Raw genomic sequence first — 25,604 nt, forward strand, 5'->3', positions numbered from 1 at the left:
AGGGGATTAGTAAGGATTTAAATATAAGATATAGATATAAATAGGGAGTCCAATAATAGAATAATAGGGTATATTATATAGATAGATAAATCCTTAAGGGAAAAGGAGGAGTCTGTATATAAGGTAGGAAAGGTTTTCCCTAGGCACGTATAGCGTACGTACCTTATAGGCAAGTCATTACTAGGTTGCCCTAGGGTCGCCTATACCTTATAGCTATATAACTATCTACTTAGGTTTTACCTAATATATCTAATACTCCTTTATAAATATGTTATATACCAGTTTTAACTATAAAGAAAGAGTATTAAAGTAAGGGCTCTAAATCCCTAACAATTCTTTATTTATCTTTAAGTATAAACAATATATAAAGAAGAATAGTCTTTTAATTATTACATTAATATTAAGCGTCTACTATAGAGCTCCTATAGCTGTATTTTAAAACTTAATTATACAATTTTAAGAGCTAGACGCTACTAGCTTGCTATTTAACGAGAATATTACTATAATAATAGAGTTTATATAGCCCTCAAGCGTTTACTATAAAGGGCTCCAATTACTTAAGACCTCTAACAGCCTACAGATCCAATTTGGGATTTGATTTAAAAAATACTGTCAAATAACATTTATTTTTAGTGTGAAGATAAGACTAGAGCAGTATATTTAGAAGGGAGCCTCTTTAATTATTAATTTATTATATCGCGTAAACCATTTTACGTTATAGAAAAATATTTATAATTAAAAACCCTTATTATCTGTACTCTATTAGTAGCTATTTTATAAGATATATAGTTATATTTAACTTATTATATTTATAAATTCCAAAGATATTAACGCAAAGATATTGTTAAAAATCTTCCGCATTAGCTATCCTAAAGACCTAACTTTTACTATAAAGTAATATTTGCAAATAATTAGACAAAAGTGTTCCAAGCGGCACGAAATAAGAGGAAAGCTTTAATATAATAAAGGGACGTTAATAGTAGTCCTATTTTAAGCGCTAGATCTATTATATACAATAAGATTTAGAGTACCAAGATAGCTCTAAAAATGAATTAAAATGCTACCATTGGCGTGAGCACAAAGCTTTTAAATAACTAAAATTGTAGTTAAGTATATAGGGTTTTAATAAAGGCAGTATACGAGACTGGTAATATATAAAGAAGTTATAAAATTTATATATTAGCTTAACTTAGATTCCAAATTTTATATAAAGGCAAAGAGGTTAAACTTACCTATAGATGCCCAACTAATAATATTAATCGGATTTGCGTCTATATGCTAGGTTAATATAATACCTTACCCTAAAGCGAGGATATCTAAGATTATTACGGTTAGTACTTTTAATAAACTAATAATTAATATAAAAACTTACTTCTGTCCTAATTAAAAAACCTAATAAATCTATTTTTAATATTAGTAGCCTTAATAGTTGTCGGAACACATGACCTAAGGCTAATATCACGTAATGTCGTAATCGTAGTCTTAATAGGTTGTATATAATTCTCGCAGAGGATCGTAAGGATCGCGGTGCCTTACCTCAGCGAGCTCAGACTGATTTTTTTAGCTAGCGTCGGAATAACCTACGCCGTCTTCCGAATTGCAAAATCACGTCTGAGAGGGTTTGGCGAGTTTTGTTAAAAACGTAAGCAAAATCCGCAAAACGGATATTGCGGATATCTAATTTATTCATTCACACAACGCGTTATTATTAAACCCCCATAGTCACATTTTTTTTAAGACTTAGGGCTTCTAAATGGTATTAATTTTATTATACGGCTATTGCTTGGTCCTGACATTAATTTCGTTAAAGTTAAAAAACGCGTTGTTAAAAGCGTAAGCATATATTATATCTTATTAAATAGTCTACTAATATAGATAAAACTATACAGATATATAGATATCTACTACTTAAAGCTATTGCAACACCTAGTAGGTGCTATAGTTGGGTCCTTCCTTAAAAATATCCTCCTTGGCCCGGAGTGTCTCTGCTACTACTAGGGGCAGAGCCTCGTGCAGGAGCCTCGTGCAGAGCCTTAGTAGAGCTCGTGTAGAGCTTAATGCAGGGCTTCGTGTAGAGCTTCGTGCAGAACCTTAGCAGAGCTTCGTGCAGAGCTTCGTGTGGGGCTTCGTGCAGAGCTTCGTGCAGAGCTTCGTGCAGAGCTTCGTGCAAAGCCTCGTGCAGAGCTTCGTGCAAAGCTTCGGTGCAGAGGCTTCGTGCAGAGCTTCGTGCAGAGCCTCGTGCAGAGCTTCGTGCAGAGCTTCGTGCAGAGCCACGTGCAGGCGTACAGACGTGTAACTGTGCAGACGTGCAGACGTTCGTACGGGCGATTAATTGCAGAGACGTTTGTAGAGACGATTGTATGGGCGCTCGTACGGGCGTTCGTACGGGCAATTGTAGAACCTTCCTAGTATATTTAGCGCTGCGTGTTAGTAGAGCTTTGGAGCTCTATATAAGGGCTTCGAACAGAGCCTCGAGCAGAGCCTCGGGCAGAGCTTCGAGCAGAGCTTCGAGCAGAGCTTCGAGCAGCAGAGCTTCGAGCAGAGCCCCGAGCAGAGCTTCGAGGCAGAGCTTCGTGCGGAGCCTCGTGCGGAGCTTCGTGCAGAGCTTTTGCAGAGCTCCGTGCAGGTCCTCCCCCTGAGCCTTCGTTCCGCAGAGCTCTCGCAAAGCTCTACGCAGAGGCTGGCGCGTTGGCGTAAAGCGTTCAGCGTTGTTGTTTACTTGCGCGGCTCGGCGGTGCAGAAGGTAGAATTAGGGCACCTACCGGCGACGAATTCCTCTTAACGTCGCGCGCGTATAAGGAGCTGAAAGATCTCATAGCTTTATAGAGTAGGCTTTTCTCTATAATTGGGTGTAATTTTTATAATGTCGACAGGTATTGTGGGAGGTAAGATCCAAATTTGGTTTAAAGTTGATGAGGTCTTCTCATATAAACGATTGTTTAGGTTTTCTACAAATCTCGCCAAAGTCCCTCAGACTAAAAAACGATTGCCGTCCTAAATCAGCTTAGCGGACGGTGCGGATATTCCTATATCCCACAATCGATTTCTTAGTCCTGAGCTTCTGAAGGTAAACGCGGTGCCTAAGTAGGGGGGTTGATTAGTCACCATAGGATGAAACTAATCAAAAGACACGTCAACGACACGTAAACCACGTAACTTCTGTCCAATATATTCCGACACTGGCAGTTCTTTCTTTTATGCGTAAAACAGCTATCTAAGAAACACGTGACCACGTTAACCTTTGTTCCATATATTTCCAACGCTAGCAGTAACGGTGCCAGCGACGGGGTTGTTATTCCAGGGAGTAAAGCTCTAACTAGTCGTGTTTAAGGTCGCACGTTATTAAGCGCGACAGTTATTAGATTTAGGTAGCGGTAACGGTGCGAGCATCGGGTAGTGATATAGTTGGTTTGAACGTAGAGCTCGTCTATCGGTCGGTCGGTAGATCGCAGGCGCATCGGCACAAATCGTTCGGTCGGTCGTGATAGCAGGCGTAATTGGCGCTATCGGGGTTAATGTATCATATTGCATATCGGCACAATTATTGTCTGTGTAGGTAGTAGTACGGATACCAGCGATAGGGTCGTTCGGGTGGCAGTATAATGCCAGCAACGGGGTCGTATTCGTAGGCGTATTGGCACGAATTCTTGTCTGTCCGTAGGCCGTACTAGCGCGGCAGTTGTCTCATTTGTAGGTTACGGCGTTTAGGGCGTACGTGACCACGTAACCTTTATCGATATATTCCAACACTGGCAGTTCTTTCTTTGTGGCGCTGTAGGAAGGGCAGTCAGGTGTTGGTTTAGCTGCAGGTGGAAGCAGTAGATGTCGGTTGGTAATGGAGGGCAGGCTAGCAGGGCGTCGATTGAGGTATGGTAGGCTGGCAGGGCCGTCGATTGAGGTATAAGATAGGGCAGGCTAGCAGGGCGTCGATTAAGGTGTGGTAGGCTGGAGGCCGTCGATTGACTGTATAGGGAAGGGCAGGCTAGCAGGGCCGTCGATTGAGGTGTGGTAGGCTGGTAGGGCCCGTCGATTGACTGTATGGTAGGCTGGCAGGGCGTCGTTTGTAAAAGCCTAGCTGGTAGTGTTCCTGACACCAGAATCGATCAGTTCGCTGCCGTACGCTCTAAAGATCGACAGGAAGGTAGCAATAGTAAAAAGAGAGCTGCCGAACGCTCTAAAAAGCTGCCGAACGCTTTTTGCCTTTTTACTACTCTTTACGACAAAGCAAGTAGCTGACTGCCGAACGTTATACAACTTGCTCAATCCACAAGACTGCCGAACGTCCTCTTGAATTGTAATCGCAGAATGCCCTAGGTCAAGTGCTTGATCTATGCGCATTCATTGATCAATGTCGGAACACATGACCTAAGGCTAATATCACGTAATGTCGTAATCGTAGTCTTGATAGGTTGTATATGATTCTCGCAGAGGATCGTAAGGATCGCGGTGCCTAAGTAGGGGGTTGATTAGTCACCATAAGGATGACTAATCAAAGACACGTCAACGACACGTAACCACGTAACTTCTGTCCATATATTCCGACAATAGTAGTAGCTTTAAGGGCCGAAAAGGGCGACCTATTAAGAGCGTCTAATTAGTTAATTATTAGTAATCCGTATAGAAAAACTTAAGTAATATTATTTTAATTACTTTTTCGTTATTAGCCGCAATAATAATAACTTTCTCCTTTTATAATATTGCCGCGACTATATAATTAAAAACTGTTAATTTCCCTCCACTAAAGCTGATATTTATAATATTTTTTAAATTATATTATTCGCTAAAGTATAATTAACGACTTAGTTAAGCCCTATAATAAATATAAAAGTACTTATACTTAAACTACTATTTAAATAAATATTTATATTAATAATCCTAGCTTTTTTAACAATACTATATATTTTACTTATAATTATACCCGCTATATAAATACTATACCTATTTATATTTATTTAAAAAATAGTAAATATAATACTAACTCCTTAGAAAGCGTGCCTTTTAAACTTAAAATAATCTTTTTAGATATTAGTGTTAATAAGATATATAATAACCCTATTATCAATCTTAGAAAAGCTATAGATATATTAATTAGAGGTAGTAAAAAACTACTTATAGTACAAGATCTAAAAAAGTCCTTAAATATAGCTATTAAATAGAGGTCTAGGTTTTAGGAATAGTAAGGTAATATAAAGATATATATATTAATTAGATTTAATCTTAATAGCCTTTATATAAATATATACAACTATAAGAACCTTAAGTTCTTAAAAAGGACTAAGTTACTTTATTTAACTTTTAGATTGTCTTTAATACTTTTTTAATAAAAACATTAGAATACCCTCTAAGAGTATCTTAGGGATTAGAATCCTTAGCAGAGGCCATTAAAACTCCTTTAGAACCGCTAAGACTAAACGTAAGGAAAGTGCTTAGCGGAGCAGCTCTATTATTAGTTAAAGCAATCCCCGCTAGGCTGTAGGGGTCGCAAATCTATATACAGTAGGCACCGACCTCTAAGGAAGTTAGAAACGGCTTTAGGGTGACGATAAGTCGATTAGGAATGATGTCGGGCTTATCGCCGGACGAGGGAGTATTGCTTTTAAAACCCATATTGGAGATTGAAAAATTGATTTGAAGCTGTTGTGTTGATTGACTATTGAATGACCAGAGAGGAACTTTTCGAGAAAAATCTCGGCGTAATTGCAGAAGTTTGGTCTTGACTGGGGGATTGAGGGATGTATTTATATTTCCTCTGGCAGAATCGGTCAACTGTCTTTCCATTTATACTCTTTCACCACTATTCGGAGTATGCCGTCCGTTGAATTTTTTTTCTCCAATTATGGCACCTTATGTATACAACCAGCGCCCATGGCATTCATGATCGAAGGCGCGGCTGAGTCTTGAAGCATTGCAGCGCCAGTGCTTTTTCCCTTCTAATCGGTAGTATTCAGCATATGCGAGGTGAGGTGGTAGAGTGACCTCAGAAATGCGTGGCTTCTTGACGTTCAGCTTATGATCGATGGAGATCACAGAGCTAGGCATAAATAGAATAGGACTTCATTGGAGTGACGAGCCGGACATTTTGCGAATGTGATCACTTACGCGGAGGCACTGATGATGCATGGTCATGAGTTTGGGACTGAGGTAAGGACGGCGCGTTTTGGATAAGCAAAGCTGATTCTCTGCCGTCCTCGCATCTGGCCTCGAAACGTCTCATCGTCTCGGCCTTAGCGACCAAGGACTGTAGCTGAGATAAACTGGAATGATTGGGTAACTGTGTGATGTGGCTTACCGTCACCAGACTTTGTGTGCAGAATGTCTGCCCTATGGATCATTACCCCGCCAGTTGCTTTAGCAATGTCAGGACATGGCGCAGAAAGCTGAAATAGTGGTGATCTTGGGTGTCCGATTTTTGAAATAGCAAAACCAGTGAAGTCAGATCGGATGATAGAACTCTCCGCTTGTGGTCTCCGCTTCTGACCGGATTGGATGGGATCGCGTTCACTCTGCAGGCAACATCACTACCCAAGAGGTTTTGCCTGATCGCCAGATGATGCGCGGCGGAGGAGGTTCTGGGCGGAAAGCAAATTTCAGCTAAGGTGAGGAAATGTGGCTCTTGGTAGTAGGTGATGCCAAGCGCCAAGCAGCTGGTGAGGAGCGCCGCTGGGGCTGGAGTCCCGTGGGACGGTTGGGGAGTTTTCATCCATCTCGTAAAGGCATCAGTCTGATCAGCAAGGTTAGAGAATGTTTTGCAAACTTGGTTGAACTTGGAGTTGAGTTGGCAGAGTTCTAGTCAGTCGAACTCACTTTGACCGCATCTTCCAGGGACAATATCATAATCCTCGTCCGTTTGCAAAACCCCAGCTATACCCCCAATCGCTGCGTGAGGCGCACAACAGCCTTTCATGCAAGCCCTCTTCCACTCCTACCATGGTCGCCTGATGGCTGCCTTGTCGGGTCTGCAGCTGAAGCTGTCTCGGATCGCTAGTGAGGTTAATATATTTGATGGTGGGCCAAATTAAGCAAGAATTAGCGAGTTTTTAGCGTGACGGGGTGAAGTGCGACCTCAGTTGCCTGTTACCCTAACGTGACTCACCCCCAAGCGAGACAACCCCCCCAACGAGACATACGCGTTCGTACGCGCTCTTCTTCTTCCCCTCCCAAATTACACCTAAACCCGAAATTCCTTGTACAAATCAACATGTCCCTTCCCTAATTAAGTTCTCGTGAAGCTAAAGTCTCTATATAAAAAGCTATACAAGACGTCGAATTGGGCGTTAAGCCATTAATTCGCAAAGCCTCCAGCGTTCGCGTATTACCCCATTCTACCGTTACGCATTGTCTTACTGGGCGTCTCCCTTAATACCTAGCTCATAAAACGCTACTGTATCCTTATTAGGAGGATTAAATTATTAAATGGATACACAAATATTAGTCCTAGGGCCTTGCGATAAAGGTTAATATGCTTCCTATAATAGCGAGCTCGTTCTTAGTAGAAGGCAGGGTAATAGGCAAACACTAGGGGGTGAAATTTATACAACGCTATGGGCTCTATACTATTATAAGTCGTTAATTAGATTGCTAGAGGGCCTGGAATAATAATCTAACTATTATCTATAATTAGTTTAAGTTCTTTTAAAGCGTACAAAATAAATATTTAATTAAGCACTTAAAATTTATAGCTAACTTTAACGAGAAAGGGGTTATGCTAGGCTAAGCAGCAACGGCTTAAATAATTGTCTCTGGTAAGAATAGTAGGGAGAGGTTAAAGAATTGGACTGTTCAATAACTAGGATCTTAAGAGTTAGTCTCTATTATAGAGATAATTACCGCCAATAGCTCTTACCTACCTCCGTTCTTAATTTGAAAAGGGCAGTAATACTAAGAGACTTAGTATTAAATTACTAAGCATAATGAGCGCCTTCGCGGATATGCCTATACGACCTTAACTAATGGCTAGACGGACGACTCGTTAGGCCTATATTACATTAAATACTACGATAAATATACGAGACAGCTTGTGAAGGACGCTAAGGGTAATATTTAAAGCTACCGTATGCTTCTAATAGATAATTATTTAAGCTATCTTACCTAGCAGTTCATCTAGTATATACTATCGCGTAAGATTGTCCTAGTAGCTCTCCCGCCTTATTTAACGTATAAGCTTTAGCCACTAGATATAGGCTGTTTTAGACCTCTTTAATACTACTACGGCGAAGAAGTAGATAACTTCTATTAATATGGCTATATAGGGGTAAACAAAGAGTATTTTATAAAGCTCTACCTAACGGCGCGTATAAAGGCGTTCACCTAAGAGATAATTTGCAACGCCTAGAAAGCTATAGGTCTTCTACCATATAATCCTACAGCTGTTTTAAAGACCCTACTATATGTAGGGCCCCCTACAAGCCTACAATTAATTATAAATATAAATTCTTAAACGCCAAGGACACCTAAAACGGTAGAGGACCTTTAGTCTCTACGAAATTAGATTGCCGAATTAACTACCAAGCGACTAGACGGTATGCTTAAATCCCCCATTCAACGACGTCTTAAAAAGCTATTTAAAGCTACTGTAGGCTTTGCGACTAATGCGCATATACAGAGAGAAGAGAATAAGAAGTTTTAAGCATTCAAAATGGATAAGAAAAGTAGTAGGAGACTTTTTAGCAAGGGCAGAGTCCTTACCCAGGAAGACGTCGATAAATTAAAGGCAGAGGACCTAGAAAAATAAGAGCTCGCCGCCTAAAAGTTAGCTTAAAAGGAGTATAAGGAAGGGACCTCTCTACTAGAGCTTAACGTTGCTTTATATACTAGATTAGTATTAAACCTTGGCGAACGTAATTAAGACTAGGCAGCCTTTGCGCACGTCTTTCAGTGTAATCCCCAGCCTATAGAGGACTTTGGTGATAAGCTAATCTAGAAAGGAGCTTTAGAAGAGTGTAGTAGTAAGCCATCTAATTGGCTAACGCCAGGTGCAATATCACGCCCATAACGTACCCGGAAACTTCTAAGCCGTTTTCTTCTGTAATAAGAAGCGTATTCGCTTTAATTTGGGCTATTTGGTTTTTAAATATAGGCGTTGTTGGCTTAATTATTAATATAAATGTATTTGGGTGCATATGTCTCGTTGGGGGGGTTGTCTCGCTTGGGGGTGAGTCACGTTATGGCTCACCACCCTGTTTCTTACATCGTATTGCTTACTATCTGTCTCTGTTGCCTGTTACGTTCCTTTGCCGCCTGCACCTACCTCATGTACATATAGAGCTTCTAGAGCCAGCTTTAATCGACAGAGGTCTCATTCTTGACCGTCCGCTCGACAGGAGCAGCCTAGTCTCGATCATATTATGCATCTCCTCCTTTTACCTCTTCCTTTCATAACTATCGTGCAGAGGGAGACCTTCCTCCTCGTAGTACACATTGCAAAGGTTTCGGGGGCCATTGTCTGGAGTGAGAGTATAGAGCAATAGTGTAATAGCTGTTCAATTATACGGAGTCCAGGACACAACAGAGTCCTCTCAGTCCCATCTAGCCAATTCTTGAAGGCGTCGTCCTCCAGTAGCCATTCTCCAGTTCCTTCTTGCCGTCTTCCGTATAAATCGTTCTGTTTGGTAGAAATTTTTAGAGTGGATAACCAGGCTATGATATCTCGGCTCTCTAATGCCGTCAGGCTCTAGAACTCGGCCACAGGAGCTTCGCTGGTAATGCTCAAGGGCTATTTGGATTAGGTTAGTGCCATGGCATTTTCGCTGGACGGCAAGCTGATGACAAGCCGTCCTCCCACCTCTCAGTTGGATTAGCGACGGCTTGACGTCTCGGCCGCCACGAAAAGACTGGGCCCTTCATATTGTTCACTGCGCTTGGTTTTCTTTTTTTTTTCAGCTCCCGCCGCAACTTCTCAAAAAACGCGCGCTATTAGGAAGACATCTCAAATTGCAGCAACGGACAAGATTCAGCTAATTGCAAAAATTGAACCACCAGGTCTTCGCTTGGATTATTTCCATGAACCAACCGAACAATTATCGACTGCGTTCGACGATAGCCTCAACACTATGTCTGGCAACCAGGATGGCCCCATTGGCCACTCGCGCTGGCGGGACACGGGAGCCTTGCATGAGCTGAAGAGTTCTTATGTTCATAGTCGATCGGCACCTAGCTCGACGCTCTTAGCTACGAATCAGGCAGACGAACAAGGCACCTGAGTTCTCACCCCGCAGGCCTCAATCACCGCTACAAAGTTCAATGGCTGCTGTCATGACTACTAGATCCCACTTCTGTAGCAAGCCTCTCGCTAGCTTGAAGCGCTTGCACATCTAGTGATGGTATTGGACTAGACTGGACTGGACTTGGGGATACTGTACTTAATTCTGATAATCCCCCTTGATCTCCTTCCAACCATCTCCTCACCACGCACTGCTTTCTCATTGTTCTAAGCTCCTTACAGCCCAATCAGCAATCCAAAGCCAACGCCCCAGCTCAACAGCACCACTACCACCACCACAACCAGATCATGTTCAAACTCACCCATCTCATCACCGTCCTCATGGCCACTGTCGCTATCGCCTCGCCCCAAAAGCTTGCCCCCGCAGACTGCCAAGACCCTCTTAGTGTCGCCCCGGATCCGCCCAAAAGGATTCCCCTGACCGATACCGTCCTGCGCATCTACGAACGAGCCGGCTGCAACACGACACTTTTTGTAGCCGAGTTCAACCTGGCCCCGAGCACCTGCTATAACTTGCCGTACGGTGGTGCTGACTTGTTGTTCCACACCTGCGGTCAAGGTGGGTTTCGTCCATTTACCTTGCCTTGCCTTTCCTCCACTACCACCTTCAACTTCTTTAGTCTCTTCCTATCCCTTCACCTCCACTCTCTCTCTCTCGCCGAGCAAGTCACCTTACTAACCCCCTCCTCCCCACAGTTATGATTTACACTTCCGGAGACTGCAGCACCGGCGGCATCATCCTCCCGCTACATTCCTGCTATAATATCGCGAGCTACTTCTCCGTCCAGCTTATAGGTTGCTAAATGTTCGAACGCATGCCCTAGCTCTTGCATCAGCATCAGATTAAAGATTCCACGGGTTTTATGTTACGGTCCTTATGGGAGCAATGTCACATCTACTGGCAATGCTAGACGAGTTGAGCCTGGAGATTGACCAACTCGGGAAGACTAGTATGTGACGAGGGGTAAGCGAGTCACATTACGAAACTCAGTACGTGAGAACGTGAGAATGTGGTCGACGTACCGACGTACCGGCGTACCAACGTACTCAGTATCTCATAGGAGTTATGAAGTGTATTTAACTACTACGTTCCTTACTAGATAGTTCACTCTTTATAGTAAATCTCAATATACAATTAAAGTTAATCTATTAGGTACTTACTCCACCAATTACTAGTATTGAATATCTTTGTCTATCTACATACCCAGCCTATTTATAAGTCCACTGTGGTATTTCCTATAAGGCTTTGTAATATATTCACTACTAAGGTTATAGTAGACAGGAACGATTCAATAAAATACTACTTAAAGTAGCAATCTTAGTATTAGCGTTAAGGATAACAAATAATACAAATATAAGCAATATTAAAGAATAATTAATGCAATAGTTTAAAGAATAGTTTTAGTCACTCAACATAATTAGGCAAGCCTTAAATCAAGAATTATAGTATAAAGATACCAACCTATTAAGATACTATTAATTAAACAATTTATAAGGTAAAAGGGCAAGTTAAAAGGATTCCTAATTTAAACTAAACTTAGGATCAACAATAAGGGACTAGGACTACCTATACTATTAGAAAAGGTTATATATATAGGAATATTTCTAGCTAAAAGAGTATTGGAATGGTTTAAACCTTACCTTATAGAAGTATAGGAAAATAGATTAACTACTACTAACTTAAATGCAAGATATATGTTCTTATTATAGGATAGATTTTACAATAGACTAACACAAATATTTAAAAACTTAGAAAAGCAATAGCAACTAGGAGGCTTTAAAAGATATAATAATAAACCTTAGCAATAGTATATATAATAAAATTTCAGTTATTAGCAATATAAGTTAAATAGAATAATAAGTATTTATAGCATAATATAAAAAGAGATTAAGAGCAAAAGTTTAGGACATATTAATACTTATAGAGGATATAACAGATATAAGAGGATTAAGTAATTAAGTAATTAAGATCGACAATTAGATCTACTAATAAGAAAGAGCTAATAAGAGTTATAGTAAAGTAGTGCAGAAAGTACTTTAGCAAGTTTAAAAACAGTAATATAGAGGGCTAAAACTAATAAACTTAAGCGGAACAAAAGAATCTAAGAAGTAAAATAATAACTGGAAATTATAGAAGCCTAAAGACAGAAGTTTTAATAATTAAAAGTCTAGGGAGTAAAGGCTAAGCTAAAGATCTTAATAGAAGAAGATATTTAAGTAGACTCTATAATAGGAAAAGTAGTTTAAAGAAGGAGCTTATATAAAGTATAGGAAATAAAAATATTTCGCTAGAGATTGCAAAAGTAGTTAAAACACTAACACGGTAAAGGGAATTATTATACCCCAAGATATAAATAAGTTAAAAAGTATAAGGGAGTGTATAATCAAGCATTTCGCCGTTTATTACAGCAATATATACTATATTTATAAGAATATAAAGTATAATATAAGCTACTAGCTATAAGAACTAAGTTTAAATAAACTTAAAGGCACTAAAGAGAAAAATTACCTCTTTAAACTGGACTAAGATCCTATAATATGATATAGCTAGGAATTAGTAGAAAAGGGTATAGAATAGGAGGTTAAAGGATTAAATCTATTTATAGATATATGTAGTAAGGATAAAGTAATAATAGCTTACTATAAGAAATAGATAAAACTTATAAGTGTATTAGAGGTAAAGACTAAGATAGTTATAGATAATAACTTAGTAATAGGAATTAAGACCCCGTTAGATATAATATTTATCACTTTATAAAACAAAAGGAAGAGTAACTAAGATAGTTTAAGTAAGCAAGATACTAGTACTACTTTATCACTTAATAAAGGCAAAATGCTACTAATCGAAAGATACTTCGGCAGTTAAAATAAGATCCCGATTATAAAAGAAATATATATATATATATACTAGATATACCTCCTAAAATACCAGAGAATTTAAAGTTTAAAGAAACCTAAAGACTACTAAGAGAAGACTGGATAGGATTTAGTAAATATATTAAGAAATAATAAGATTTATAAAGCTACCTAGAAGTTGGCTAGAGATAATAGATTTATAAAGCTATAAGTCGACCTAGAATAGGTATACTAAGAGTAAAGTAGTTAAGAGATCTTAAATAAAAAGATAAACTACTAATAATACCTATATATAAAAACAGATATATTAAGGTCTATTATAAAGTAGTAATAGAACAATACTGTATAAAGGGAGAACTTTTTATATTATTATAGGTATATTAAAAGTGGTATAAGTAAAGGAACTTAGACGTATAGAAATATTTTAATAAATAGATAGAATATTACGTTTTAGACAAACAACTATCTATACTTAGGAAAATAAAACATATTAAGTAGGTATTAGTTATAGTTATAGTAGATCTAGAAACGCTATAAGAAGGATTAAGGGGAGATTAGAAGATCTAAGTCCTAATAAAAAAGTTTGCACTACCATTTACCAAAAGACTTAAATTTAAAACTTAATAAGAAGATGAACCTAAAGTTAATCTAAAGGCATATAGTATATATAGACAATTACTATAAAATATATAGTATACCTAAAGCAAAACATAGGAAATACCCAATAAGAATATATTAGCACGATTAGGAAAAACCCTACCAAAATACAAAAATTATATATCGTTAATACTCTGACAAGCAATAGTGTTTATATTAACTTAATAATATAAGGTGAGTTATATCTAGGGGTACGAAATACATATAGTATTGTATGCTCTTTTAGATAATAGTAACTGTCGATTCTATTTAGGTAGACTACGTAGTCTATATACTAATGCGCTCCCCCCTAATTAGTTAGTGCTTTGTAAGTGCACTAAACGTGTAAGCGAGTGGTTAGTACAACGAATGCGTAAATAAGTGGTTGGTGTACCGAACGCGTAAATACGCGGTTAGTATAATAGGTGCTGTAATTATATACTAGCGGTACTTAAAAAATAGAACCACCTGCGTATAGCCTCCGTAATTGCTTTAATAGAACCGTAAAATATAAAAGAAATATATAAGAAATAAAACTATAAAACATAAAGGAAATGCGAAGGAAATCCCTCCTAAAGTGCCTTTTTAGCTGTCTTCTAAACGGTGCTTTAAGCTGGTTGTAAGTCCTGCCTATAGTCTGTAGGATAAACCGTACGGCCTTTTAACGGGCCGTAAATAAACTGTATAGCCTTTTAATGGGCCGTAAATAAACCGCAAGTGCTCCATTAGTTTTGTTTTACCTATTATATAACCTTTAGATTAAGCTTAGTTATAGTATCCACTAGGTAAAGTTATTATAGTACTAGCAAAGAATGGTAAATAGTAGTAGATTGCCATTATATAGTAGCAAATTGCGGTTACGTAACGGCAAAGTGCTATGCCCCGATTAACTAAGTCATTTATATCATTTTCCTTATCTCCTATTCTCTTTACCCGTTTAGTAACCTATAGCTTAACTATATCGGCCATTGCCTTCCGTATTATAGCTGCTTAATCCGTAATAAATGGGGCAAAAGGGTCTAGGTTTCTTATCTTTAGGTAGGTTTTATAAACTAAGAGAGTAGGTACTAGTCTATTAGGGCTAGCGGTATTATTAACGGCTTTTACGGCCATCTATAAAGCCAGTTCCTTTTAAATATCCTTATACTCGTCCGTAATAATCTAGTAAGCTCTTTATAAAGCTAGGTAAGCTCGCTTAATAGGCCTAATAAACTAATACGCCTTAACTGGAACGGCTTTTGTTAAAATAGCTATGGCTATAACACTATTAGAATTCCTTACTAATCTAAAGTGTTTAAGAACTCTATATAGCTTTTTGGCTAATAGGTGGCCGAAGCGGCGGTATAAGTAGTGGATTTTAGTACTGCTGGCGATAGCGGCAGTCCGTAAAGAAGGTAGTATATGCTCTTTAGCTAGTGTGTTCCTTTTTCTATATAACGGCTGAAAATATAGGTTGCTTATGCTTCTTAGCTATAGGCTTTGCCTTATATAGTTCGTTTTACTTTGCCTTTATAGAGGTCTTATTTTAGGGAAAGTAGGGGTTATACGTAGGTTAGTCCATATGTAGCTATATATTAGGGTTAATGTTAGTAGTACTAAGGTGAAAATATTAGGTGGGAGGAAGACTAGGTGGGGTAGGAGCAGTTACTAAGGGGTTATATTATTATTAGGCAGATTGCGGAGGTTTATATAAGCTTAGCTACCGTAGCTCCTTAGCTTTAGTTAATAAAGAGGGTAAAGCTAGTAGAGCTTACGCGGGCGGAGCTTGTGTAAACAGAGCTTATATAGACGGAGCTTATGCGGACGGAGCTTATATAGTATTTAATTAAGGCTCTAGTAACTAAGCTGGGGTAGGAAGGTTAGGTAGAGGATCGTCCTTTAAGGCTTATGGGCCTATTATATTATTGTCTTAAGAGTTAAGCTTCTCTTAATTAATCGCTTAATCTTAATTTCCGCCAGAGTCCACCTATTAATTTCCACCAGAGTCTACCTATTGATTTTTACTAGAGTTTACTTATATCTCATCCTTATCTAATATTTTAATAATCCCTTCCTTAGACGTATTGTCTAGCTCTTCCTTTAGCGTCTTATTTAGCTCTTCCCTTAGTATAACTACCCCCTTAAAACGTTCTATAGAACCGTTCTACTATAGAGTATATTGCTATTAGCTAAGTTGCCTTATAGATATACTTATAGAGGTTAGATAATTCTCTATTATAGGGTTCTTAATTATAGGGTACTTTTGGGGGTATCCTTAACCATACTTTACGGCAGGTTTAGTAGGTTTAGTAAGTTTAGTAAGTTTCTAGGGGACTTCTAAAGTAGATAAGGGTGCTTCTAGTTTATCTAGTTTAATATTATAGGTAATCTTAAACTAAAAATAGGGTTTTAAGGACGTGCTTCTAAAGCTAGTTAATCCGCTAGAAAGTTATATATAGTATATTTCGTCTTCTATAGCTAGTAAATAGTAGGGTCTTTAAATCCTTCTCTAAGACAATAGGGAAGGATAAAGAAGGTAGATGCTTTAAGGACTATAGAGCTATACAGACTCCTAAGCACCTATTACTAGAATATAGATTATACTGGGAAGAAAGAAAAGAAATGCAAAGACAACTAAGCTCTTCTCTCTCCCTAGAGAAGCTTTTTTACACAGAGAAAGGAAGAAGGGCGCTTTTTCTATTTCTAAGTAGGATAAAAATAGCTACTAGAAAGTAGCTAATGGAAGCAGGATCTTTAGAAGGAGGTAGCTCCTACTAAACTCCTAGTAAATAGATAGTAGTAAGCAAAAGGATAGAAATAAACTATAAAAAAAGTACAGGGGCAGGCGTTAGGATTCTTTTACCGTTTCTTTTACCGTTTTTCTACTGTTTTAATACTACCTAATAGTTGTCGTAACCTAGTATTTTACTAGGGAGCGGTAAACCTCTAGTTTAGAGGTTTATAAACTACTAGGACATAGCTACTAGTGTATATTAAGCTGCCTAGAAAGGATTTATGTATATAGAACTATAGCGCTATAGCCTAGAGGCTGCATACGTAGTATTATACGTAGTATAATATAATGGATATAAAAAAAAAAATAGTAGGGTCTAGTCTAATTGCCGCTTTTATATATAATAATAGATTCAATTTACCGTCCGACCCGGTCCCCCTAATGGGTCCACGCAGACTAATTCCTATGGTAAAAACTCAATATTTACTGAGAAAAACCCATTTTTTGGGTGAATAAAAAACCCCCAAGGGAAACGTGAGAGGTAGTACTTCCAGATAGCATCCATACTACATTAACGGGGGAAAAAATACCGTTAGGTTGCTGCTTTGAGACTCCCCTTGCGCGGGAGTGTCTAAAATGCCTGTCTTGCCCTGTCTACCACTTGAACCAATTTGCTATGCTATATATTACCTATATTAAGTCATATACCTGTCCCTAGCTCCTTCTCCAAGTCTCCTATAAATATCTCCTAATAGTAACGCTTGCGCTCCGCCTGGGCCTATATACTAAGGTCTCTTATCCTTTCCTTTATTAAAAGGTTTCTACAACGGGGTGTATAACTTAGTATCGCTTTTACCCTAGGGCCTAAACCTAGGCCCTTGCACCTATTCGTGAGGTATAGGAGGATGCTCTAGTATTTAATAGGGGGGACCAGTCCCTATAACTAGATACCTAGGTTACCAGGTAATGTTAAAATAGGGGGCCTCTACTACGCTTAGGGCGCGGATTATTCGCGTATATATGTGGGTGCTGCGCAGTGTATATAGTATTTATAGGAGGGAGGGGGTACGCCGGAGGGATAATTGCCTGTTAATTTAAATGACCGAACGTGTAACGATAGACGTGGTATGTAGCTATATTCAACCTTTTTGCTAGGGCTCACCCCCTAGTAAAAAATTTTCGCACCACTACCACCACGTCGCTGCGCAGGCGCTGCGCAGCCGTACACACGTCTCTGCGTTTGCTCTGGTAGTCTATTAACACGATCTAAATGGAACATCAATAGTAGCTGCCAGGTTCCCGGGCTCCACCGCGTGGAGGTACAGAGGCCGATTTTAGCGAGCCCTTGCCGCTTTTATATATAAGGACTTTAGAATTAAGCGGGAGGTTATAAACTAAGGTTGTATTAGGTCTGTTACGGTATGTAACTTAAAGATTAAGTATACTCTAGCCCGTAAGGTTAATTTTAAAACTACTTTAATTTATAGGGCGAATTTAGTTAAATGGGTTAGGTATAAGACTAAAGATCCTATTAAGTTTGAAAGAGGTAAAAAGTTTATTAGTTTTGATATGGTCTAGGATTTCCTTCTTAATCTATTCTGTTTAGTCCTCCTTATACAGTATATTGTATAAAAACTGTGTAATAATACCTTGCCTATCCTTTTTAACCTATACACCTTAGTAATGTAATAGGGTTTGTAGGTTATAGATAGCTATAAGGTTATAAGTCTTAAAAATAGCTTCTATAAAGTCTGCAAAGTCTTCCTAGTATTACTCCTATATATTATTGTTTATAAGCTTATAGTATCCGTATTTAAGGATTTTAAACCTAATATAGTTATTAACGTCGTTCATAGACGTAAGGTCGACTCCTTAACTCTACTTCTCTTAACTTTTACTAATTTGCTTACTTATATCTACTATATTATATAACGTGGTATATATTACGGGACGGGGGTAGTGGCTATAAAGCGTATGTATTTAAGGAGTCTATAAGACGTTATATAATTAATTGTAAGGGTTAAGGGCGTAAGGAGGTAATATACCTACGTATAGCTAACGTAAGCTATATATAAGGTATATATAAGAGTACGGGGCTCTCCTATAGAGGCGGAGCTCTGGCGACGCTATAGTTATTATATATATATAAAAGGGACACTTAAGGTATAGAAAAGAAGAAAGGGGGGTATTGCTAAAGGCTTAAAACAACGTTATATAATAAGGCTTAGCATCTAAAAATCTAACTAATTAAATAACTTTAACCGCCGGTTAAAGATCCTAGACATTTTAACGATATTCCGGTCACGTAATTGCACTTTACCGCAATCTAATGGTAATTTAACGGCAATTTACCCTTATATAGTAATGTATAACGGTTTAACTCTATAAGGGCTCCTATAGAGGATTAGGTATAAAATCTCTGCTTAGGCCTAGTTTCTATAGGTTCGCGTAGTAAAAGTCGCTAATTAGATCCTTTATATTTTCAAAGTCCTTCTATAGTTGCTATTCTGGCTAATTTATATCAAATCCTATATATATCGCTCTGTAGTAAAGCTGTCGTCCTTTACCTTTACTAAAGTATTTATTTGTTTAACGGTCCACTCCTTATAGTTTTTATCTTCGTTTTTATCTTAGATTAGTACTAGTAGGGGTTTAGGCTATATCTGCTCCAGTAAGGGGTTAGGCTAATAGAGGTGTAGTAGCTATAGGTAAAATATAGGCAATATTCTACGGGTAGCTAGGGTAAGTAAGAGTTTTAGTTTATATATAGCTCCTCTATTAATGACTTATTTAATTAAATAGGGGCCGAGGTTTTTATAATCGAGTAACTTTATAGGCCTCTACGTGGAGATATTATGTATATTTAGCTATACCTAGTCGCTAACACGTATCTCCAGTGGTGGCGTTTTATAATAGTTGGCGAAGTAGGCCTACTTTACTTAAGCCTAGGCCATTTCTCCCTTATAGTAGTTAAGTAGATTTTTTATATAGTTTATATACTAGTTGGTAAGTAGCATCTTAAGGCGTTTTTTATATAGTAGTTTTTTATTAATAGGTTCTAGTAGCTCTATATTAGATTAGGGGTAATAACCCTTATTTGCGAAGAATAAGGTAAGTCCTATAGTAGTTAAGATATAGTTATTTGCTGCGAATTTACCTAGTAGGAGGTAATCTACCTAGTTATTTTAACTATAGGCGACTACCTATTATAGGTACGCTTTTATACTAGTATTAGCGTTTTCCGGTTACCTAGTAGTTTTATAGTAGAAGAATATAGATATCTTAACGGAGATACGAAGGCGTTAGCAAATTCGTCTCTATATATTAGAGTTAAATTATATACCTTAGTCGGACGTAATTAAGTTAGGTAACCTATATAGTTAGTAAACTTTATAAAAAAAGGCGTTAGTAATGTTACTAACGGCTACGCCTTTAGTTGGGACGTAGTGGCGCTTTTTTATAAGTATAGCCGTATCGTTTATAGGGTGGTAAGTTAATAACGAAATCTATAGCGATATCTACCTATTATTATATAAGTACTAGTAGAGGGTGCAGTAATCCTTAGTACTTTATATTAAAGGCCTTAGCGCGCTTATAACTATAGTAAGCGCCTATAAAGCGTTTAACTAAGTCTATCATTTTTGGTTAGAAGTAGTATCGGCTAAAAAGCTTGTAGGTTTCTTTTTTACCTAGGTAGCCGCTTAATCGGAGGTCGTAGGCCATTTAGATTAGTTACTGTTATAAATTTTCTAAGTTAGGGATAAATAGGCGGCCTCTATAATAGAGCGTTTTTTTTTTTTACTTTTAAGGCTGCTATATTAATCTAGCCTAAGCTTTAGAGGTTAGTAGGTAGCGTATAGGCGCTAGTGGTCTTTACGGTAATAAGTTAATATAGTAATAGGTTAATAGAGGTGTTATATACCGTAGTAATAAGCTTATTAATTTTAGAAGGTAATTTTAGTTCTGTGGTATAAAGCTAGGGTATAGTTAGCTTTATTATAGGTAGTATACCTAGGGCCAAATTTCGTACTTTTAGGATCGTTTATTGTTAGAACTAATTATAGGGGTTATTTTTAGACTAAGAAAGGTCTTATAAGCAACGTTTTAGGCTATTAGGTTTAGTACCTTATACTTCTAGTCTATATACAATTTTAAAGTTAAAACTAAAGAGAAACTTATTTTAATATACTTGGCGTTAGTTTAGCTGCTTTATAGTTATAAAGTACTTAAGGTTATTATAATTCGTAAGGACTTTAGTTGGCTAATTAGGCTTTACTAAGGAGAGTTTTAATTGGAATTCTTTAAACGCTTATACAATTATAAGGAGTTCTTTATTATAGATCTTATAGTTATACTTTTATAATATAAGCTTAGACGAGTAAAATGCGACTAGGTAAAGGAGACCGTTATTACCTATTTAGGAGAGAATGCCTAGATTAACGTAGTCTAAGGAGTTAGTTTTAAGGTAGAGTTGTTATCCTAATATAAAGTAAGCTAGGATAAGTGCTTTAGTAAAGGCATTTTTAAGGTCTTAAAACATGTTATAGTGCTATAATAAAGTAGATTAATAAACTATGTTATGCTATAAAGAAGGAAAAGAAGGTAAAAGGGGGTATTATATATAAATAGTAGGGCTAGCCGCTAAGGCGCTAGTAGTAGGCTAGCTAATAGTTGGAAATAGTATAAGATAGTGCGTGTTAGGTCAGTGCCATAACAGTACTCCCCTCTTTAGATAGTTTGGTCCCTAAACCAAACAAATAACTTTAAAATACCTATTTTTACCGCGAAGATATTAGTTCCGCTTACCGCCCTTAACTAAGCTAATGGCGATTTTCTATACTAGGCATAGAAAATCCTAATTAGTTAGTTTAGTAAGTAAAGTTAGTAAAACTTTATACCGCTATCTAAATTAATCTATATAGCGCTTCTTAGCAAGAATCTAGCTAATTAAATAACTTTAACCGCTAATTAAAGTTCTATAACATCTTAACCACCATAAATTTTAATATAGTGGTTGGCTATAACTTTAGCGTGACTTTTCCTTATCTTATACCCAGTCTGGGGGTCTTAGCTTCTTAGGGTATTGCTTATAAAAGCGCAGTATAGTTTATTTATAACCCTTTAGGTCCTCTTCTAGCTACTAGGTTATATCCTTATAATATTTCTATTTAATCTTATAAGTTAGGCCTTAGGGGTCTTTATTATATACATTAAGGATTTTCTTAAACTCCTATTTATCTTCTATATTACTATTATTATCTCTTTTTGCTATTTATCCTTATATATTACGGCGCTTTATAGTATTAATATTTACTTAGCTAGGGATCTCTTTAGTAGCCTAGAGGTGGACCTTAGATATATAAAAGGATTTATTTACTAAGATATAGTTTAAAAGGTCTACTATAACTACTCCTTAGTATACTATAAGTACGAGATATAAGCTATCCCATTTATCGTCCCATTTATTTTTAGGTTTATTTATCTTTATATTTTCTAAGCTAACTATAGCTGTATCGCCTTTATAGAATAACACGCCCTTATCCCTTTAGGTATTAATATTATCTTTATAGCGTTGCTATAAAATCTAGGCTAGGGCCTTAAGCTAGATTAATATCCGCTTAAAGCGGTTAGCCATAAAGTCTACGTAAAAGAACTCCTTCTTTACTTATACTAATAATGTTAGTAAGTAAGGGCTAGTAGGCTTAATTCTAAGGTAAGGGTTAAAGCTATAGTTTGCAAAAAATAGGGAGATACCTATGCTCTTATTAACTTAGTTATTTATAGCAAACTTAATAAGCAGTAGGTAGTTAACCTAGTTATTCTATATAAAGCTAATAAATGTATAAATGTACTTATTTACGGCAGCGTTAATTATTTTAGTTTAGTTGTTTATTTTTAAGTACTAGGCTAAGCTCAGTTATAAGGTTATCTTAAGGCGTTTACTTAGTTATTGCTAGAAGTTGCTAATAAATTATATACCGTAATTAGAGATAATTGTACTTAGTATACCGTAGAGCTTATATATATTATTAATAAAGCCATTAACTAGTTCCTTTATTAAGAGTTTTATTACTAAAATAAGGTATTATATTTTAGTTAGGCGGTTTATAATTGTTCGTATCAATTTAATAATATAATTAAGTCGTATCCAGGGGCACGAAATACGTATAGTATTATATGCTCATTTAGATAGTGGTAACTATTAATTCTATTAAGGTAGACTACGTGGTTTATATACTAACGCGCCTCCCCCCTAATTAGTTAGTATATAGGTAGTTAGTGTACTAAACGCGTAGATACGCGTTCGTATACTAGGTGCTATAATTATATACTAGCGGCACTTAAAAATAGAGCCACTTATATATAGCCTCCGTAATTGCTTTAATAGAATTGTAAAACATAAAAGAAATATATAAGAAAATCCCTCCTAAGATGCCTTCTAGGCTACCCTCCAAACGGTACTTTAAGCTAGCCGTAAGTCCTACTTACGGCCCGTAAAATGAACTGTACGGCCTTCTAACGGGCTGTAAATAAACTATACAGCCTTCTGACGGGCCGCAAATGAACTATAAGTGGTCCGTTAGTCTTGTTCCACCTATTTTATAACCTTTAGGTTAAGCTTATTTGTATTAATTAGAGTTTTTAGAGCTTAATACGGCTTTACCTTAGTTATAGCGTCCGCTAGGTTATCTCCGCTACTAATCTATATAACCTTCGTAATCTTACGTCGTTTATAGGCCTAATATAAGCATATTAGGTTAACTATAAGCCTCTTCTTCTATGTCGTACCTAGTTTAACTAGGTAGTCGTAGAGGGACTTTAAATTGGTGTATAAAACTAGGGGTAGTTACTCCAATTATAAAATCTTCTAGATTATTAATTTAATTACGGCTACTATATTAAAGCTATAGGCTAGTATATATAGTTCTAAAGCTAGTACATTGTAGGTTACCTATTTGCATTTAATTAAAGACTAATATAGTATATTTGCGTTTTAATTACGGTCCGTAAGTATAATTACGAAGCCAATTTGCGATAATAGGTCCTTATTATTAGTAAAGGAGGCGTCTGTAAATACTATTATACTAAGGAAATTTAGGTCTAGTAGTACAAAAGTAAATCCTCTTATTATACTGTTAATTTGCCACTAAATGCGCTTATTAAGCTGCTTAATATTTTTTTCTTATAAATCTATTACCTAGGCCGTAAAGGATAAGTTATAGGCAGATTTAGGTTAATAGACTATAGCAATATAGGCGCCTCTTACGCGCTGTATAACGTATTAGTCCTTTATATTTATAGTTTTACGGGTCTCTTTATGGGAACTAGTAAGGTCCGTAGGCCTTACTATAATAGGCTTTAAGTTTTAAGCTTGGCGTTTCTAAGTTAGCTAGATTAAGTTGCCCTTTTATATAATTAAGCCTCTGTTAAACTTAATCGGGGTTTACTTAGTTAACTACTCTTATAGCTTTGCTAGGAACTTAGCTTCTTATAATTTAGTCTCTTTAGCATCTATAAAAGTCTAGTCCGCTAAAAAGAGGGTATTATCTGTTTAGAGTCTAATAATACTAAGGCCATTTAATAAGGTATATAGAAGGTAGGGGTTATAGGTTAACTGCTCTATCTTAAGTTTATAGACGTAATGCTAGTAGTATATCTTAAACTAGTAGTTTCTAGCTTTTAGTACTCCGTAAAGTGGTTTTATAACCTATAAAATTATTCCTAGTTGTAAATTAAGCTTAAAGGGTGGTTGTATAAAGATGTCCCTACTTAGGTAGGTATTAGACTATATATAGGCTTATAAGATGTCCTATAAGTAGAGGGCTACGGGTTTAGTTTGCTATAGTTCCGGTATAAGTGCAAGTATAATCTATTAACTAACCCGTTAAAGTATAGGCAATTATATAAGGATTAAGTCTTTTTTCTAGTCGTTATAAGCTTATATAACAAGCCTTAATTTTTTAAAGGCTTTATTAGTACTAGGGTGCTTAATTTTATTAATAAAGCGTAAGTTAAATATACGGACGCCTTACGGAATATCTCTCTCCATTATAACCACCAAGACGCCCTTTTTAAGTAGTTCGTTAATCTCTTTGCGTTATAAGTCCGCAAAAGGGTTTTTTAATACTAAGACTAATATATCTATAGGTAGGAGTTGCTTTACGGATATGCCTATAGAGGTTAGGTAATTCTTTATTACGGGGTTCTATGTTATAGGGTGCTTTTAGGGGCATCCTCAGCCACGCTTTACGGTAGGTTTAGTAGGTTTAGTGGGTTTATAGGGGACTTCTAAAGTAGGTAGAGGTACTTCTAGTTTATTTAGTTTGGCGGGTGCTTCTAGTTCGTCTAGTTTAACGTTATAGGTATTTTTAGACCGAAAATAAGGTTTTATAGACGTGCTTTTAAAGTTAGTTAGTTCGCTAGAAAGTTATACGTAATACGTCTTATCTTCTACAGCTAGTAAACAGTAAGGTCCAGTTTAATTACCGCTCTTACGCTATATAAGGACTTTAGAATTAAGCGGGAGGTTATATACTAAGGTTATATTAGGTCCGTTACGGTAATATAAAGCATTATTAACAGTTTATTTAGCCTATAATTTAACTATTACGGCTATTACCTTCCATATTATAGCTGCTTAATCCGTAATAGACGGGGCAGAAGGGTCTAGTTTGCTTATCCTTAAGTAGGCTCCGTAAACTAGAAGGGTAGGTACTAGTCTATTAAGGCTAGCGGTGTTATTAACGGCTTTTACGGCTATCTATAAAGCCAGTTCCTTTTAAATATCCTTATACTTATCCGTAATAATCTAGTAGGCTCTTTATAAAGCTAGGTAAGCTTACTTAATAAGCTTAACGGACTAGTGCGCCTTAACTAAAATAGCTTTTATTAAAATAGCTATAGCTATAGCGTACTATTAGAATTCCTTACTAATAAAGTTTCTACTAGTGTTATAGGTAATATACTTAGGAGGTCCAAGGTATATATTAATCCAGTAGGTCCGTAAAATATCCTAAGTATATTTTGCGGATATATTTTACAACTAATAGGCGGCTTAATAGTGGGTTACCTTATTAATTATATATAATACTGGGCTGCCGTTAATATATATAATGTCTACGTATACTAAGTAGTTAAAGTTAAGATCCTTATAAAGGGTGAACTTAAATTGGCCTAGGG

General features: G+C 36.9%; 3 protein-coding genes across 3 annotated transcripts; 1 reads left to right on the forward strand and 2 right to left on the reverse strand.

Moving 5' to 3' along the window:
- Positions 1-3,854: 3,854 nt before the first annotated feature.
- On the reverse strand, positions 3,855-4,396 carry K441DRAFT_668784 (uncharacterized protein; the record flags this gene model as incomplete). The annotated part of the gene is made up of 3 exons (XM_067650049.1): positions 4,064-4,396; positions 3,952-4,033; positions 3,855-3,885 (listed from the first exon to the last, which is right to left on the reverse strand). A coding segment is annotated over exon 1 (235 nt), but the record flags the coding sequence as incomplete, so codon positions are not given.
- A 3,991-nt stretch (positions 4,397-8,387) lies between these two features.
- K441DRAFT_668787 (uncharacterized protein) lies at positions 8,388-9,116 on the forward strand. The gene is made up of 5 exons (XM_067650050.1): positions 8,388-8,519; positions 8,603-8,695; positions 8,762-8,818; positions 8,852-8,903; positions 8,934-9,116. Exons 2-5 carry the CDS (start codon positions 8,636-8,638, stop codon positions 8,990-8,992), a joined length of 228 nt encoding a protein of 75 aa, XP_067498165.1. The 5' UTR covers positions 8,388-8,519; positions 8,603-8,635; the 3' UTR covers positions 8,993-9,116.
- Positions 9,117-16,834: 7,718 nt separating this feature from the next.
- Positions 16,835-17,341, reverse strand: K441DRAFT_668789 (uncharacterized protein; the record flags this gene model as incomplete). The annotated part of the gene is made up of 1 exon (XM_067650051.1): positions 16,835-17,341. A coding segment is annotated over one exon (171 nt), but the record flags the coding sequence as incomplete, so codon positions are not given.
- Between the last annotated feature and the right edge of the window lie 8,263 nt (positions 17,342-25,604).

This window comes from Cenococcum geophilum (assembly GCF_001692895.1).
Source record: "Cenococcum geophilum 1.58 unplaced genomic scaffold K441scaffold_65, whole genome shotgun sequence".
NCBI classification, from domain to species: domain Eukaryota; kingdom Fungi; phylum Ascomycota; class Dothideomycetes; order Gloniales; family Gloniaceae; genus Cenococcum; species Cenococcum geophilum.

Excerpts from the sequence above, each read along its gene's own strand:
- K441DRAFT_668787 (XM_067650050.1), top strand. The coding sequence starts at position 8,636 with ATGGATAAGAAAAGTAGTAGGAGACTTTTTAGCAAGGGCAGAGTCCTT. Across the intron at positions 8,696-8,761 it reads GAGTCCTTACCCAGGAAGAC|GAGTATAAGGAAGGGACCTC; the intron begins GTCGATAAATTA and ends TTAGCTTAAAAG. Across the intron at positions 8,904-8,933 it reads CCAGCCTATAGAGGACTTTG|AAGAGTGTAGTAGTAAGCCA; the intron begins GTGATAAGCTAA and ends AAGGAGCTTTAG.